This window comes from Aquarana catesbeiana, linkage group LG02 (assembly GCF_042186555.1).
Source record: "Aquarana catesbeiana isolate 2022-GZ linkage group LG02, ASM4218655v1, whole genome shotgun sequence".
In the NCBI taxonomy this organism is placed as follows: Eukaryota; Metazoa; Chordata; class Amphibia; order Anura; family Ranidae; genus Aquarana; species Aquarana catesbeiana.
Window position 1 is genome coordinate 662,049,189 of NC_133325.1, and position 19,991 is coordinate 662,069,179.

At 40.8% G+C, this 19,991-nt stretch overlaps 1 protein-coding gene across 1 annotated transcript in view; it reads right to left on the reverse strand.

The window, feature by feature from the left end:
• The window catches only part of DPH1 (diphthamide biosynthesis 1), a 444,182-nt gene that overhangs the window by 39,603 nt on the left and 384,588 nt on the right, over nucleotides 1-19,991 (reverse strand). The window contains exon 7 of the mRNA XM_073616616.1: nucleotides 10,562-10,630. Within this exon, the coding sequence (XP_073472717.1) occupies nucleotides 10,562-10,630 (69 nt within the window). The remainder of the gene's footprint in view (nucleotides 1-10,561; nucleotides 10,631-19,991) is intronic.

The window sequence follows — 19,991 nt, forward strand, 5'->3', positions numbered from 1 at the left end:
TACTTTAATTAAAAAATTATCTAAGTACCTTTTTCCTAATCGATATACAGCCGTCACATGACCCAGCTCCTTCCCAGCCTGTCTGTAGGGAAATATAAGCAGGAGGAGCTTCTAGTCCTCTGCTGCTGGTCATGTTAAAAAAAATACAGCCTTTGGGATACAGAGTAAAAATAATAATATTATATTATTATTATACAGGATTTATATAGCACCAACAGTTTACGCAGCGCTTTACAATTTAGAGGGGGACAGTACAATTACAATACCGTTCAATACAGAAGGAATAGGAGGACCCTGCTCATGGAGCTTACAATCTAAAGGATACCAATAAACTGTTTTCAATTGTTATACAAATATATATTTAAAGATCAAATCTTTATTATTTTTTGGCAATAACATGATGTGGGTGGATTTTTGCCAGTCACGGGCTGTGTCATGCCCCTTCAGCCTGTGTCTTGGAATAGGAGGGAGGTACAGCCTCCATTAATCTACATGTAATATCCTACCCCCATTGTGTTTAGCTGGTTAGTGGACATGGAGGAGGAGGAAGGGAGTGGGCTGTCATTTACCACTGGGTATATGCCCATGTGTTACACTACAGAAACTCACTAAAAACTAAGCATGTGCAGAGCTGCCAACACTGCTCTGCAAAATCTCCAGCTGAATTGGGGACATGGACAGAAAAAGGAGATAGAGAACAGCAGGATCAACCAGGTTTTTTGCAGAATACAGAAAACAAATCCCATAGTGACTAAGTAGGTATGAACAGCATGTAATACACCATTTATTGATAATTTTTAATTATATGGGTTTAATGACACTTTAAAGCTAATGGTGACAACTTCATTAGCGTGGAGCATGGTTTGGCATCAATTGGGAGATATCTAGGTTCACAATTTCATGTCACTGAAACACTAAATATTCCTAACATAAAAACACGGCTGCATGTGTAGTCCATCTTTTAAAGGGATCCTTCATCCAACTCAAACAGGTAAATCACCACATCACCAGTACACTGCATCCTGCTGTTCTTGGCACTCACACAACACGTGTCCTCTTCTGTACAAGGGAATATGTGTCCATACATTTTTAGTCACAACTTCTAGTCACATCACATAACCATTTAAAGTTCTACTTAATACATTGTATGTCTTCGGGTCCTTTCCCACTGGACAACACGCCCACAATTACTGACAATAGATCCTGCTGTCAGTTTGATAAGCAAGGTTCTGATTTATCTATCAGAGATGCCATCAGTACAAACATAAACTTATGTTTCTTATTTGATCTGTCCTAGTTAACCCCGTTAAACCCGACTAGCCCTAATTAACTCCTTTCTCTTCTTTTAAACTTTACTGATTTTTATTCTATATAAAAACAATTAGACCGGGTGGAGCAAGAGTAGGTATACATCACTTTTACATTATACACTATTGTACATTATTATGAGGCCTCTCCTCATTTTGCCTTGTTGGGACAGAGTTACCTTGACACCACCTTCCCACACCATTGGGTTGGGTAATGTGACAATATGGACTGTCCACCTCACTCCCCGACCTGACACCTATGGCTTTCTTTTTCTGGGAGAAGTAAAGGACAAGGTTTTGAGAGGAAGCCCCACACAGTAAACAAATAAAAGGAGTTCATCTCAAAACATTTATGGACATTGATACTAACCAGAATGTGTGTGTTATTGTGTGCCACAGTGTTGGGGACAGAATCCAGGAATGTTGCAACTTTGATGGAGGACATTTTTTGCACCTAGGAGACTAAACAGTGTAACAGTGTTGGGGACAGGTTCTATGGAGGTTGCAACTACGAGATTAAACATGTCCTGATCAGTACTGAGTACTGAATATGTACTTTTGGCCATATTGTTTTCATCACTACACCATGTGACTTCCTCAAGGGTGACAGTTGTTACCTTATGGAAGTCACATAGTGAAGTGACGAAACACGTCGGGGCGGAGCCTGTGATGTCATCACATAAATCTCGAAGTAGCTGCATAGAGTGATTTTCTGAGGTGATCCTGAAGCAGAGGTCTTAAGGGGGCAATGTATTTTCAATTTAAAGTAAAATTAATAACATGAACTATCTATATAAGGGTAGTTCTTTAATATTTAATAAAGTACATAATTTAGGGAGTAAAGCATGATGATGTTTTTTTTCAATTTTTGTGAGCGGAGGAGCTGCTGGAGGGTTATTTTGTAACGCTGTTCCTAATAAGTAAATATGGAGTAAGGCGGTGGCCTGATGGTAAATCTGGAGATACCCTAGAGAGATGGCTGAGACCCCTTAAAGGGGAAAGCACATGGTGATCTATTTAATCCACAGGTCAATTTGTTCAGGTGAGAGCATTGAGTAAAAAGGTGGTGGAACTCATGTGGAGTCATTGCATAAGAACTGGCACGAGCACACAGTGGAGTTATTATTCATTACAGACACAAACCTGTTTGAGGGCTTTTCTTATTTAGATTGTATACGATTATTATAACACATAAGTAGTGTTCAAGTTTTGATTTTTTTTTTATGGTAGTATATATATATATATATATATATATATATATATATATACACTGTATATAGCACAGTGAGGCTAGTATACAGTATTCACGTATATGGCTGTATAAGGGATACAGACACATGAGGGTTGTGCTACACTTGGTTTTATATTTATTTCTGCTAAGTGCGGGAAACTTGTATCAGTGTGAGTAGCAATCAGGGGTATGTTCAGTTTATTTTTTGGCATATTTTCTTTGGGAGTTTGGAATAATTATGGCATAGATTGTGCAGAGAATTATTTAAAGGTCGTAATTTCCACAGTTACTACCTTTGGTATCACCTGCCATTCCCCTTAGATTGTAAGCTCTCATCAGCGGGGACCTCCCAATGCTGTGGTTTTGCAATGTATCGTAACTGTACTGTCTCTCTTTATTTTGTAAAGTGCTTTTTAAATTGGTACTATAAAAAATCTTTATAATAATACTTTCAACAGATGTTCCTGAAAACCAAATTTTAACAGCAAATGTAAGGATCTTTCCCATAAGCTTGTTTACTAGAAAAGATACCTATACCATCAATAAACTAACAACTGAAAAGCCATAGTCATATAGATGACTACTAAATGTATTTATGCCATTGAGGCACATGTACACTAATTGGAAATCATACTGTGCTGGCCTGAGTCCTCATTGCACATTCACCTATTGCTGTATGTCAAATGTATGGCTGCTAAAAATAGCAAGTAACAGGGATTGTTAAAAATAAGATAAAGCTTAGAGTGACATTAAAGGTTTGGTTTACATTTTTTTAAAATAAGAAAAATGAAAAATGAAATATGGAACAAAACTAGATATCTTCAAGGTGTGACATGCATCACCGAGTTTAGTCCCATTTGGTCAAATGACTCCTACCCTGAGCTGGCCAAATTGAAGCATGGAGCTAAGTGGGAAAAAATATGGTATTATTATTTATCTGAGACAAATCATCCATAATGGAGAACTTCTGACCTTTGGAGCTTTGCGGGAGGCGTTTAAACTACCAATATTTATACAATTCTACTACATGCAACTTAGACATGCCTTTATAGCCCAGACTAGTACTTCTGAATGGAATATGGCTTCAGTACTCCTGTTCTCTCAGCTTAAGGCAGCAGAGACCTCGAAGGGTTTTATATCCCAAAGCTACAGTATACTGCTTCACCGGTATCTTACAAAACACCCCTTGAAATTGAAAATGAAATGGGACGTGGACGTAGGCCCACTGGATGAGGACCAGTGGGAGGAAGCCTTACAAGCAGTGACTATTTGCTCCTTAAATGTGACTCAACGGCGGACGCAGCTATATACCCTCCTGATAGTCTACTACACACCTCATAGGTTACACAGTATGGGACTCCTCCCCACACCAACATGCACTAGATGTAAGCGGGATAATGATGATCTGATATATGCTGTGGCGCTGCCCCAAACTATACGTATACTGGAAGGGGGTGACTGACACCCTGAACACAGTGTTCAAGGTGTCAGTCCTGCTAGACCCCAAACAATGCCTGTTGAATCTTTTACAGCAGTTTGAATGGGAACATCACACCAGAGAAGCCCTTACGAGGACCCTCTTTCTGGCCCGTAAACTAATAATGCTACACTGGAAATCTGAATCCCATCCCACGGTCAAAGAATGAATTTCTGCAGTGGGAAATACTATGAGAATGGAAAAAGTTATTTACCAGTATAGAGGGTGCACTAGAAAATTTGAGAAACTACGGGGTCCGTGGTTGGAGGTGCCGGGGCTCGCCCCGGAGGATCTGATTATGGACGTAATTCTGGGATTGAATGTGGGATAATGTTGACATCTTGATGTATAGAAGATGGAATACGAGTAGGAGGCTAAGTCATTTACACTTCTGTTGCACTGTAAGGCGGCTTATGGATCTAAGTTGTGTGCTCTATGATGATGGTGGCTGCTATAAATATGTAATGTTCCTTATGGCTATTGGATTTTTTATTTGGTTGAATAAGGATTACTGTTGATTTTTGAACTGTATGTACTCTAATTCAAGTAAAAACTGTTTTCTGGATAAAAGTAAATAAATAAATAAGAAACATGTCATACTTACCTGCTCTGTGCAGTGGTTTAAGGAGGAGCCTGGAGCGCCCCACCGGGACTCCAGGCTACTCCCTCCTACTCACTCCCGAGCCACTGCTCCGTGTGTTCATTCACACATGAAGCATGGCTCGGCCCCACCCCCACTCTCTCCTCATTGGCTCACTGGCTGTGATTGACAGTAGCCATTGGCTCCCACTGCCGTCTTAGCCAATGAGGAGAGACCCAGGAGAGCCAAGGCTTTTGTGCACATCACTGGATCAGGATGGGACTCAAGTAAGTATTGGGGGGGCTGGGGGGGAGCTGCACTCAGAAGGTTTTTTACCTTCATGCATAGAATGCATAAAACTAAAAAACCTTGAGCCTTTACAAAACCTTTAAAAGAGAAGTGTGGACTCTTTTACTTTATTTTGGAATCATACTTACCTAGGTGGATGTAGCATCGGTCCCCCGCTGGCTCTAACACTGAGAACTGAGCGATCTAACACTGCCAGTTGCTCGGTTCTCAGGGCTCCCTGAGCAGAAAGCTGGAGACTGTCATTCACTGCTGTGGGCTATGCCCCCTCCTCGCTCACTGGAGCTGTGGAGGGGGCAGGAGAGGCTGGCTCAGGCTCTCAGTGGCTTCTTGAGAGGCTGAGCCTGGTGTCGGTCCAGGCATGTGGGCGGATCCCGACTTCATTGTCGCGATCTTGCCCAAGCCTGGACCGGCTCTGTGAAGTCAGCCCGCTGTCAGCTGAAAACAGGTCACAGGAGTGCAGAACAAACTGTACTCCTGTGATACACAGGAGAAGTACAGCAAAACGAGCTTTGGCTGTACTTCTCCTTTAAATATATTCTACCCATGCACCAAATCAATGAGCACCTGTTCTCAATTAAAAAATTAAGTTATTGTAGAGTGCCATAATGCACATTAAGACTGGGTTCACACTATTGCGAACTGGATGCGGGTTTTCCTGCATCAAATTCGCATGTCAGGAGACTGTGACCGGCTCTCAATGGAGCTGGTTCACACAGCTCTGGGGCGGCTGCGGAGTGAATTGCCCAGGAGTCCTGTGCATCTTCTGGTCTGTTTCAGGTCCGAATTCAGCCAAAAATTCAGACCGAAATCGGAGCTGAAGCGGTGAACAGGGACGCACCAGACCCCTGCTGTGAGCCACTACGCGCGGCAGTGTGAACCCAGCTGGAGCCACCATTTCCCTGGTACAAATTGCGCACATGTGCAGTACCTTCCTTGTCTAGGAAAGCTAAAGATGCTATGCTCTCATATATTCCCCATCTCCCTGCTCACTCAATGTCCTCCCTAACATTCCTAACAGACTGGTTGGAGGAGACATCCCAAAATGTTATTTTATGGCTCCCCAGGGCAGACATCAAAAAAAGAGGACAGTTAATACCAGCCACTGCACTGTCTGGAGCTTGTATATGTTTTTAAACCAAAAGAAGCTTTTTATATATGCATTTACCAGCTTTCCAGTGACAGAAGGGTTTGAGAACCACAGGATTCCTCAAATCTGTAGAAACCTATGATTTAATGGAATTTTACAGAGACTAGCCTAGTGAATTCATTATAGTTTAATACCCACGATATTAAAGGCCATAAGGGTTGATAAATAAGTGAAAACCAGAAAAAATAACATATGCTCAAACAATTCCCAAGATGTAATGCACCCGCCAAATCCTGCATAAATGCATATGCCCCTATGTTGTTTTGTGATTTTTTTGTATTTTGTTTAATTCTGTTTTTATTAACATGTTAATGATAAACATGGGGGAATAAATCACTTACATACAATACAAAATTGGAATCAATGCAATTGGGTTAATTGACCAAAGGCAAAAAGGCTGTTTGCTTTACAAGGGAATTTTCACTTAGCTTAGTAAATATGGCAAAAGTTCCTTCTGCAAATAATACCTAATCACATAGAAGGAAAAAAATAAAAGTTTTGCTTCCACATGATTGATGATGGAAGTCAACAGAGGTTCACCTCACTCACTAAGCAAAAATCCCTTGCAAAATGAACAGCCTATTTGCCTTTATTAAATCAACACCCATGCTATTAAGCAACCTCTGCATGTTATTTGGATGAATAAAAGCCATAAAACACATTCTGATAGGCTTGGAAAACAACCTATTTGAAGCTAAATCTCACAATATACAGTACCTTGAAAAAGTATTTATACCCCTTGACATTTTCCACATTTTGTCATGTTAAAACCAAAAACGTAAATGTATTTTATTGGGATGTCATGTGATAGACCAACACAAAGTGACACATCATTGTGAAGTGGAAGGAAAATGATAAATGTTTTTCAAAATTTTTTACAAATAAATATGTGAATAGTGTGGCGTGCATTTGTATTCAGCCCCCCTGAGTCAATACTTTGTAGAACCTCCTTTCACTGCAATTACAGCTGCAAGTCTTTTTGGGTATGTCTCTACCAGCTTTGCTCATCTAGAAAGTGACATTTTTTGCCCATTCTTCTTTGCAAAATAGCTCAAGCTGTCAGATTGGATGGAGAGCATCTTTGAACAGCAATTTTCAAGTCTTGCCACAGATTCTCAATTGAATTTAGGTCTGGACTTTAAGATGAAGGCTGGTTAGCCGAAACATGTTGGGTGGACCCCCTATGATCACCGCGTTTGATACCATTTAAGCTGTTTACGATCTTATATCATGTGAGTGTTCCTTTTTTATTGTTTTAATAAATGCATGCTTTTTAAACGATATCATGCCATGTGAGTCTTCCTTCTCTCATGGCTTCAATTAAACATCCGGTTGGCCTGCTGATACGTCTGGACGGTTGAAGCTGTCGACAGATCTTCCCTTCCCCCTATTTGAAGCTGTGGATACCCAATGTTTTATCCTGCCAGCCTTGGCGGCTAAACAAGCTTTTTGAGACTTGTAAGACGTATGTCTTTTCAAGTCCCCTGCTTCCGGTAAGCCTCCTCAGATGCTATGGTGATGGTCCTGTCATATACTTAGACGTCACATTGTATTTGGTGTTTTACCGTTTCACCCACCAGTGATATCCCGTTGCTGTTTTCATCAGTTAATCCTCAGAGACTGTTGGTGGTGGTTTTTGATTTTTATCAAGAACACATTTTTACATTTATGGACTTTATTCACGGCTGATTTCTTATTCATTTATATTTTGGTCTCGTTTTCACATTTCACTGGTGTATTGTTATTATGCTTTATATGTTATTTTGTAATATATAGCGCACTTTTTTCATTGAGTCACTTTTTATCCAATTTTTGAAGTATCTTTTGTTTACCTTCTGGCCATTGCAAGATGGCTCGAACCTAATTCTTTGTTCCTATTTATTTACACACATAGCGCTACACTATATATATATTTGTTGATTTAGGTCTGGACTTTGACTGGGCCATTCTAACACATGAATATGCTTTGATCTAAACCATTCCATTGTAGCTCTGGCTGTATGTTTAGGGTCGTTGACCTGTTGGAGGGTGAACCTCTGCCCCAGTGTCTAAAACTTTTTTAGACTCTAACAGGTTTTCCTCTAAGATTGCCTTGTATTTGGCTCCATCCATCTTCCCATCAACTCTGACCAGCTTCACTGTCCCTGCTGCAGAAAAGCATCCCCACAACATGATGCTGCCACCACCAGGTTTCACGGTGGGGATGGTGTGTTCAGGGTGATGTGCAGTGTTGGTTTTCTGCCACACATAGTGTTTTGCTTTTAGGCCAAAAAGTTCAATTTTGGTCTCATCTGACCAGAGCGCCTTCTTCCACACGTTTGCTGTGTCCCCCACATGGCATCTCGCAAATGGGACTTCTTATTGCTTTCTTCTTGCCACTCTTCCATAAGGTCCAGATTTGTGGAGTGCACGACTAATAGTTGTCCTGTAGACAGATTCTCCCACCTGAGCTGTGAATCTCTGCAGCTCCTCCAGAGTTACTATGGGCCTCTTGGCTGTTTCTCTGATTAATGCTCTCCTTGCCCGGCATGTATGTCAGTTTAGGTGGATGGCCATGTCTTGGTAGGTTTGCAGTTGTGCCATACTCTTTCCATTTTCAAGTAATAGATTTAACAGTGCTCGGTGGGATGTTTAAAGCTTGGGACATTTTTTTATAACCTAACCCTGCTTTAAACTTCTCCACAGATTTATCCCTGACCTGTCTGGTGTGTTCCTTGGCCTTCGTGGTGCTGTTTGTTTACTAATTTTCTCTAACAAACCTCTGAGGGCTTCACAGAACAGCTGTATGTATACTGAGATTACATTACACACAGGTGGACTCTATTTACTAATTAGGTGACATCTCAAGGAAATTGGTTCCACTAAATTTAAGTTAGGGGTATCGGTGTAAATGGGGCTGAATACAAATGCACGCCATACTTTTCAGATATTTATTTGTAAAAAATGTTGAAAATCATTTATCATTTTCCTTCCACTTCACAATTATGTGCCACTTTGTGTTGGTCTATCACATAAAATCCCAATAAAATACATTTACGTTTTTGGTTGTAACATGACAAAATGTGAAAAATGTCAACGGGTATGAATACTTTTTCAAAGCACTGTATGTAATCACAAATTATACATAGAGTGTGTTCTAAATGTACTGCATATTCATAAAACTATTTATATCATGCTGATCTTTTTTGTTATTTTCTTTTTTTCAGGGCTGAAATTTACACAGATACACAAGACACATTTTAACCTTTTTGCTGCCACCAACTTATGCCATTAAGTTAGCAGCAAAAAGGTTAAAGGAGGAACAAGATCTGTAAGTGCTGCATAACTGCATAAGGGAAAGAACCAAGTCTCCTGTTTAGAAAAACAGAGTTGTACTGTGTGGCATAGCTGTGTAAATCTCAGGACTGGACTGACAGGCATACAAATCCTTTTGTAGGTAAGACTGCCCCCATGTATCTATTTTATCTATGTATTTAGCTGTTTGCAACAAGTTAAGCTTTTTAAAAAAAAACACTGATAATACAGTATCTTTGTTTTGGTCAGGCTATAGACATTCATATATTTACAGTAAATATTTTTTGCAAGCCATAAATATGCTTTTTATGTGAGACCTGTCAAAATTGAATACGGTCTGCTTTAAAAGCATTAATATAAAATGAAAGGCACACTGTGTAGAATAATTGTATATTTAACAACCCCCACTGAGCTCTCTACACACAGTATACACCTTTTAGTAAACTGTCTGCTCATCCTATGCCTGGAAGCTTGGAATGGAATTTGATCATCAGCCTACAATAAACATTTATTCAGGTTCACTGCACCATATTCAGAAATGCATCATATGCAGCAAGGCTGCTATCTAATGCTTTAAACCCAGAGAGTGATCATGAAACAAGCCCGGCTCAGCATGAATATTTTGCAATGCAGATACAAGCGTTGCATACATAAATCAAAATTACCTTTATTCCCAGAAATGGAAACAAGTACAAAAACATGATTTAAGAAAAATATATACATTTGCCTACCAGTATGACTATCCACAATCATCGACTAAAGGATTGTTTTCCAGTGGTATAACACGATTATAATTGTTTCTGAAAGCTGTGCAGAGACTTGTGATGGGCAATAATTCCCAGAAACAAATAACATATCAAACATTATTGGTATAATTATGGAAACATGGCAAAAAAGCCTGTTCTGTTATGGGTTACATCATAATTCAGATCATCACAGATGCTTACAGACAGTTTGGATGTGCATGGGTGGTGCCACCCAACATCTTCTTTCTTCACACAAGCAGGGCAATTCTGTAGCGTTAGTATCATGCTTTTTACCCCAACATTTTGGGGCGAGCTACACTCTTACCCTGGAAAATTCAACACAGTTGGCTCTTTGGCAAATATGAAATATTTCTGGAATGAGATATACTAAACTGAATTATGTCCCTTAGTGGAGTCCTTTACTCAGTCTATAAAAAAAAAACATAATGCAACGTCTCACCATGAATTACCTGAATGCTTTTGTGTCTGGGTTGGCAATCATGACAGACTCCAGGTGAAAGCGGCCATCACCCAAATACCTGCAGGAAGAACAAGAGAGTGAATCAGTGCTTTTTTTGGTTTAATATACTTCAATGGAGAAGCTGCAGAAAAGCATGTAATGTGTTTTTGCAGAAATTTGTGTTTTTTAATCTGCCCAACAAGTTGGCCAAAAAAAATACAAAAAACGCAAATCGCAGCAAAATCACGTGTGCAAAAATCAAAATGTACAGCAAAAAGCACAGCAGAAATAGATCAAAAGCAAACTGCATAGGTGTGTACCGAGCCTTATGCTGGCCACACGGATACATTTTCAGAGAAGAATATTCAGACAGAAAATCTTTGTACATAAGCTGAATGAAAGAATGTTTGAAATTTTCACTTGTTTTTAACACTCTGTTTTTAAAATGAAGGAAAACCACACCGTCTAAAAATTCCTTTGATCAAGAAGTTTTCTATTATCTCCAAATTGTCACCATGGTTGAAAAGGAACGTCGATTTGACCTCACTAACGATTAGAAAAACGAACTAACGTTCTTAAAATGCCTTTTTTTTTTTTTGAAGAAAGACATTGTTTTTTGAAATAAAAAAAATTTGATCTCGGAGTCTGATGATATTTACCAGATTCACCCTTTAATAGTATATATCCTCCAATAGCATATACAGTATATCTCTCCTCTAATAGTATATACAGTACATCTCCTCTAATAGTATATCTCTTCTGTCTGTTATTCTCAGAGTGGATTAGATATTTTGCTCCCTAACCATATAGTTATTTATATTTACTACTGCATAGAGATATTTAAGAATAAATTGCCTTTTAAAACTTTACATATTAACTAAATTATATACCACACTTTTTTTTTTTTTTTTAAGCTTATTAACCGATTAATCGAAACAATAATCGGCCAACTAGTCGATTATGAAAATAATCGTTAGTTGCAGCCCTACTTTTTAGGCTTTGGATGTAAACTGAAATCCGGAAACGTTTAATGTATAATAGATTGTTCAAAAAAAAAAAAAAAAAAAAAAACTGGATGCATTCCTAAATGCACAAAATATTACTGGATATTAACATTAAAGCTAATAGCTTCATCCTAAAAACAAAACAAAAAAAAAATGCTATATGTACGTTCAAACAGGAGATCCTCTATGAAGGGCATACTGCATAAACAAAGCCCCACGCCCCATGCCTATATAAGTCGTTGCGCACCTCTCACACAGCATTACAGCGGGAGAGAGCGTTGTGTCGACATCGGAGAAGAAGGAACAAGACGACGGAGAAGACCGGGCCACCACCAGCAAAAGAGCGGCAAAAGAGCAGAAGATAGCGGAGGAGCCCGGCAGAAGAACCGGAGAGCGGGAGAAGAACCGGACACCGGGAGAAGAGGCCAGAGAGAGTGGAGAAGTCGAAAGAAGAACCCCAAAGTTGAAAGAAGACCCCCGGAGCTGCCTAATAAATTACTTTAAAAACCTGTCTAGTGTGTTTTTTTATTGACACTTATTGACACGATGTACCCCATACTCATTCACATAGAGTGGGGGGCCGGGATCTGGGGGCCCGCTTATTAAAGGGGGCTCCCGGATTCCTATAAGCCCTCTGCCTGCAGACCCCGACAACCAACGGCCAGGGTTGTCGGGAAGAGGCCCTTGTCCTCATCAACATGGGGACAAGGTGCTTTGGGGTGGGTGGGCCGCAGGGCGCCCCCCTGCCCCAAAGCGCCCCCCCCCCCATGTTTAGGGTATGCGGCCTGGTACGGCTCGGGGGGGGGCGCTCGCTCGTCCCCACCCCCTTTCCTGATTGGCCGGGCTGGCGTGCTTGGATAAGGGTCTGGTATGGATCTTGGGGGGGATCCCCATGCCGTTTTTTTCGTCATAGGGGGTTCCCCTTAAAATCCATGCCAGACCTAAGGGCCTGGTATGCTCCTGGAGGCGAACCCATGCCGGTTTTTTATTTAAAATTTGGCGTGGAGTTCCCCCTCATGATTCATACCAAACACCTGTCGGCAATGCTTGTCGCTCATCGCGAAAGGAAAAAACACAATTTTCTCTTCCTGGTGAGCAAGCCAGCTTGGCGCTGGCTCCCGCGATGTGGCTCGCAGGTGTCAAATCTTGCCGATACAGACGTTGACCAAAGGGTGGCAGTAAAGAGCTGAAAAACCACGATTTGGTGAAAGTTGGAGGAAAAAGTCCTGCCGTGTGTATGCTTAATTAGTTTAAGGCCAACGCCACTTTGTACAAACATCCACTGGAAAGTTTGTACAAAGTCCTATCGTGTGTATGAGGCTTTAGACACTGTGAAAAATAGTGCATTTAGAAGAGGGTTTTCTTTCCACAAACGCTCAAAAGCCTCTTCAAAAGGAAATTTGCAACATGAAATTTGCATTTGCAATGGCTTTCGCTTGGGATCAACTTATTCTTTTACATAAGAGTTGGTTAAAACCTTACAAGAGAGAATAAGGGTATTTTTGCGGTGCCAAATACAAGGAGACAGAATTTACTTTCATATATAGTAACTATACTAGACTATATAGTAACTTACCAGTCTAACAATCGCCACTATGTAAAAGTGTCTCCCTCCGGGTTAAAACCTTAGTACAGAAAACAGTCTAGATTTCTTTTTCTGGAGATCCCGATTTGATCATGCAAAGGGTAAAATAAGTTGTTTTTCAGTAGATATCATCTTCCAGGCACAATTTAAATTTAGAGGGTTTTAGAAGTGCTTTCCTTTACTAATTCCTCCTCACCAATGGAATCCAGTGGGGAAATAGCAGGGTCTCTCTAAGTCCACCTTAGGAGGGGTTTATTTTACTGAAGATGCAAAGGTAGCAGTACACGTTATGCACTGTGTGATGAGTAGGGTTGCAGGTCCTCGGGCCTGCCCTAAAAGTCTTGGGAGGGGGTGGACATGGCCTTCGGCTTGGTTCACTCTCTCTCATGGGGTCTCCCTTCGGTGGAGCCCCACCGAGTACTTGGGGGGGTCTGTTTTGGCAGTCCCCCCAGAGAAAGGGGTTCGTCTGGTTTCGGCCAGATGGGCCAAGTGTAAGTACCCTTGTCCCCGTCAGGAGCCTAACACCCCGGGGGATTCAGGGCAAGGCCCTCTGATTTTAGAGGGCTTGTATACCGTTGCACTTTTTTGTGTTTCACTCCTTATGCGTGTGCACATTTTATTGGCACCGGGTGACGTTTTTGAGTGTGTTTCACACGCCATGGGCTTTAAAAAAAAAAAAGTAAAGAGAAGCATTGGTTGATGTGGTGTAGAGAGGTAAAGTCCTTCCAACAGGGGTAAAAAAAAGGAAAAGTAGAAGACGATTCCTCTTTCACAGATCAAGTCACTACAAGCGACAGATGACTGATCGTTTAGCATACTGTTAATGCAGGACTGGCAAAAAGACTCAGATTAGGAAAATTCCAAATTTACATCTGCAAACAGCACATTTCCATTTAGGAATAGAACTTCTTCCTTTCTCGGAAGGTTTGGCCTGGGAACAATATAAAGCAAAGAACAGGGGGTCAGAAAACTTAGTCTAACATCCCAAAGTGCCACAAAACAACACTGAAAACAAATTACCTCACAGTACCAATTTAATACGAAGACTCACGTAGACTAAATGGTTGACCATGGTGCACAAAGGCATACTCAACACCTCATTGGTGGAGGCAAATTACAAAGTGCTATCGCGCTGGTACCTTGTTCCTACACAGCTAGTGAATTTATACCCTGGTACTTCACCCCTATGCTTTCAAGGGTGTGGAAGGACAGGAAGGAGATATGTACCGTGTCTGGTGGTCTTGCCTGAAGGTCCGACATTTCTGGATCAGGATGTTCAACCTGATCTACTCAGTGACGGGACAAAATATACCTAGAGGGGCCAAAACAGGGTGGTTTAGTGATCTGCTGGAGGAGATCCCCAGACATCTGTGAACTCTGATATTCTTCATTCTTTTAGCGGCTAAAATAACTATTGCACGCACATGGAAATTCCCTGTAATCAACATTGCCCTGGGGAAACATAAGATCTCATGGATCATGATCAATGAAAAACTGACTAGTATTCGACGAGATAAGCAAGCTAGGTTTGAAAAAGTGTGGAATACCTGGATTGCTTATCTCCAGGCTCCCTGAGGGCTGGGCTATCTTGTGGGGGGGACCCGGGGTGAAGGGAATTCTTTGGTAGGATGCTGCCAGAGGAGATTAAAGTCTCAGTAAAGTCTCCCCAGATACGCTATATTCTTGATTATTATGTTTTGTTGATTTTTACCGGGTCAGGGACACTGATCATATTGGATAACATATCATTGTTTTAACTATTTCATGATGATTATTTGAATGTAAACGTCTGTAAGATGATTTAAAATTAATAAAAACTATTGAAAAAAAAAAAAAAAAAGGAACACAAATTTCATGCAATTGATGAGTAGGAGTTTGGCTCATCTGTAAAAAGCAAATGAAAGGTATGTGGGGATGTAGGCAGGGGAAATGTTACTCATAGCAACCCATAACATTCCATTTCAGTTTACAGGTTGAAAAAAAATTCTGAAAAAAATTGCTATGGGTAAAAAATTTTTCCTTTTTCTTCTAAGTTTTATTAATGAGCCCCAATGTCTCCTGTTCATTTTTTTTATGGTTAACTGTATTCAGTCATCTCAAAATAGAACTGCTGCTGTTAATCTCTCTCTCTTTCTTCTGTGTGTGAAGAAGATCACGGCACACTAATAAGTGTTGAATTGAGGTAGACGGGTATAATACAGGATTAAGGATCAGATGCTGATTTTCCTTCCCTTAAGCATCCTTGGATAGACAATGTCAGAAATAATGAGGTATTCCTGTAGCCTCTTCACTAAAACTATTTCTCCCTTCTAATAATTAGCTCTGTAAGAGCCGTCACCTTGGCTGGCCTAGATGTAAACTGCAGTGTCCCTGCTACACGCCTCTACACTGTGCACATAGTACTCATGGGCCACTCTGTACAGCGCCTCTCAATATTGATAAGCTTTTGAGATTCTTGGACTAGCTCTGCTTTCATAAGCAGTTTAGCTTGCTACAAGCATCCCCCAACACAAGATATGGATTGTGGAAAAAAAAGCAGCAAAGAACAGAATGACCAGGTTACCCAAGTTTCATAAACAGTATGCTTCTGGTCACATACTTGTTGAACATAATCATGAAGCGAATCCTATTAATATTCTATAAATCAGAAGACTGTAACAAATTTATTCACTAAAAACTGTTGATATTAAAAAAAATTGACTATGGGAAACCCCACAGATCTTTCATTAGTGTCAAACGATGTACTAGTGGTGGGCATTGAGCATTTTGCCCCTTAACATTAGGCCTCCTGCACACTGCAGCTTGAAAAAGCTCAGTACAGTTTTTTTTTTTACTTTTTATTTTTTTACGGAGCTAAAATACAGCCCATTAAATGTAATGTGCCTATGCACACAGGCGCATAAACTAGCGCCGTACATTCTTCAGTAAAAAATAAATAAATAGAAAAATCTGCACAAATGCCCATTCACATATTGTGCAGAACAAAAACGTGAGCATAAGTTTTCACACGTGCTCGCAAATATGCGTGAAAATTGCGCAAACACACATGCGCGAAGATGCTTGCAAGTACATACAAAAAAAAAAAAAATTGGCTGAAAAAGTAGATGCTCAAACAGGAGTATCGTGTGCAAGAGGCCCTAAAGTGGAATTTCATCCTAAAACCTCTATAAATCTACTTGCAGCCACAATCTAAGTCTAAAATAGATAAAAAGAGGAAAGTGGCGCTGCCTACCAGCTAACGTGAAAAAATCCCTGTCAATCTATCAATGTGGTGACACATATAAAAGGCAATATCCAAAGTCTCATATGCTAAGCCTACAAGTGGTAGTGGGTTGGGGAATAGTGTGAGATATAAATGACGTAAACATATATATATATAAATATATAGAGGTTATATTAAAACCTCCTCTAGATTAATCAAATACTGCCATGTGTAGTGTCCAAAAAGATATGTGTAATAAAAAATGTGTGTATTAGTAAGCCAGGTACATACATATAAACCATCTAATACAAAACCAAAATCAGTGCCAAACTGTGTAACAGTAGTGAAATAATCAACGTATAAAAAAGAAAAAAAGATCCAAATCTGCAACAACCTTATAAAAAATGATTCACAAATAATGTCTATAATCAAAAATTCCCAGGTGACTTGTGCAGGATACCAAAGTGATACTTTATAGCAGCTTCCGTGTCAGATAATAAAGTGCCTTTTTCATGCACTCACCAGATCTCTTTACCACTGCAGGGGTAAAAGGCATAAAATCAGATCTTGGTGGTCAATATGACTGCCTCCTCCGTGGCGTTGTTTATGCAGTGGGGTATCCACATGTAATTGAGTGTAAAAAACGGGCACTCATAGAGTAAATCCGGTTAAACAATTTTTATTTTTTTTTTAAAGCGTATAATCTTTAACCGCTGCGCGGTCATGCTACATTGTAACCATGTGAAATTGTTATAATTTTCTTCACACAAATAGAGCTTTCTTTTGGTGGTATTTAATCACTCCTGGGTTTTATATTTTTTCCTAAGAAAAAAAAAAAAAAAAAAAGACCAAAAATTTTAAAAACAAAAAAGTTTTTCCTAGTTTCTGTCAGTAATGATGGGCGCTGATGAGGCAGCACTAATAGGCTGCACTCATGGGCACTAATGAGGTGGCACTTAAGGGCACTGATGAGGTGGCACTTATGGGCACCGATGAGGCGGCACGAATATGCCGCACTTATGGGCACTGATGAGCACTGATAGGCGGCACTGGTGGGTGGCACTGGGCACAGATAGGTGGCACTGGTTGGCACAGATAGGCGGCACTGATGGGTGGCATTGATGGGCAGCAGTGATGGGCATTGAAGGGCAGCACTGATAGCCAGCACTGACTGGCATCACTAATGGCCACTGATTGCTGGCACTTGTGGGCACTGATTGCTGGCACTTGTGGGCACAGATTGGTGTCAATTGTGGGCACTGGTTGGCACTGATTGCTGGCAGTGGTGGGCAATCATTGCTGGCACTGGTGGCACTTAATTGTAATCAGGGCACTGACGATCAGTGCCCTGATTACATACCTAGCTGTCCCCTGTGAGGAGATGCTGCTGATCGGCTCTCCTCTCCTCACACTCTGTCAGTGTCAGGCGAGCAGCGTTGATTACTGGCATCTCCATGTTTACTTGTGGCCGCGGCTCTTTACACATATCGGGTCGCGCCGTGTCCTAGCAACACAGCACGGCCGCAATCACCGCGAGAGAGCGGTCATTCTGGGAGGCTGTCATATGACGTCCACCCAGAACGAGAGCCGCACCGCCTAGCCGTTATTTGACGGTGGGTGGGCGGCAAGTGGTTAAAAAAAGGAAAGGGCTCCAATCGCCCAAACATACACAGAAATAAAAACAGATCCTTAGGTCTGGATGATGTGCGTTCCACAGACCACAGCACAAAAACCGGACGTTCCGGAAGTGACATGGATGTGCATTATGAATGAGCTCTATGTTATGCGGCCTAATTGGAAACGTCTGAGCTAGCACCTCCACATGCTATAAAAGACATGGGGTGTACCAAGATGGCACCGCCTCAGACAACGTCCTATTGCGAAATGCGTAAGGCGGAGCTTGGTACGCATTCACGTCACTTTCGGAACTTCCGGTTTTTGCTCTGTGGTACGCACGCTGTCCAGACCTAAGGATCTGTTTTTATTTCTGTGTATGTTTGGGCCATTGGAGCCCTTTCATTTTTTAAAGATTATATGCTTTAAAAAAAAATTAATTTGCTTAACCGGATTTACGCTATAAGTGCCCGTTTTTTACACTCAATTACATGTGGATACCCTACTGCATAAACAACGCCATGGAGGAGGCAGTCATATTGACCACCGGGACATCAGGATCAGAGGCAGATCTGATTAGTGAGTGCATAAACAAGAGGGGAACACAAAAAATTCACTTTATTACCTGACATGGGAGCTGCGATAAAGTATCACTTAATTTTTGATTATGGACATTATTTGGAATCATTTTTTATAAGGTTGTTGCAGATTTGGATCTTTTTTCTTTTTTATACGTTGATTATTTCACAACTGTTACACAATTTGGCACTGATTTTGGTTTGCTTGTATTAGAAGGTTTTTATATGTACCTGGCTTACTAATCCACACATTTTTTATTACACACATCTTTTTGGACAATACACATGGCAGTATCTGATTAATCTAGAGGAGGTTTTTATATAACATATATATATATATATAATGTTTATGTCATTTATTTCTCACACTATCACTTGTAGGCTTGGCATATGAGACTTGGGATATACACGTATTGCCTTTTATACTGGTTACTATTGATAGTTTGACAGGGATTTTTTCACGTTAGCTAGTAGGCAGCGCCACTTTCCTCTTTTTATCTAATTTAAATCACTTGTGGCGTTTTCTTTGGGGAGGCAGCAGCTCAGCACACACCTAAGCGTGGAAATTCTAATTAAATATACAATCTAAGACTAATCTATCTAGCCCCGTTAAGCATAAATTGCTATACATACCTTTTCTGAAGCCCTTCCGGTCTGGTCTCCAACGGCAGAAGCTGTGTGCAGAAGACAGCCGGCAACGATTGGGAAATGCCTGGGAAGTGACGTCACCCATAGACTTACCATGGGGCTTCCGTGGGGGCCACTGTCAGCTTGGCCTGGGACCGGACTGGCTTTAGAAAAGGTATGTGTAGCAATTTTAGCTTTACGGGGCTAGATAGATTAGATTGTGGCTGCAAGTAGATTTAGAGATTTTAGTTTTAGACTGAACTTCTACTTTAACTCCTGGCAGGGCAGGCAAATTGGTTATATTAGATGTCATTGGATCTTATGGACTATTCAAGATGTAGACTTATTTTCTTCTTCTGGGATCCCTGCACTTCTTTTAGGGGGCACCAGAGATGTAAAAAATACAATGGTGGTAGTTGTTAAAGTGGTTGCAAACCCTTACACATACCCAGTGATATGATTGGCCTCATGTGATACACAGAGATGAACCTGTTTATCTGCACCTGTTTCTCTTTACAGCCGTTCAAAGTCCAGAATTTATACAGCTTATTTGAACTTCCAGAAGGCAGGGAGCTGAAGTTACAATCTACAGAGCAGAGTGAGGAGAGCTTTGAGATCTGATTGGAAGGAAGGGACACACCCCTATTTACACAGCGTACAGAAACAGAGCTGAGGCTATCAATCACAGACTGAGTGCAGGAGCTTCCTCCCCTGTCACCATTTTTCTCTTGGTGTCAGAAGTGACTCATGCAGAAAAGCTGAGGTATGAGGCAGCAGACAGAAATGACACTTAGTGCTCTGGACTGAGACACGTACACACCTATAGAGGG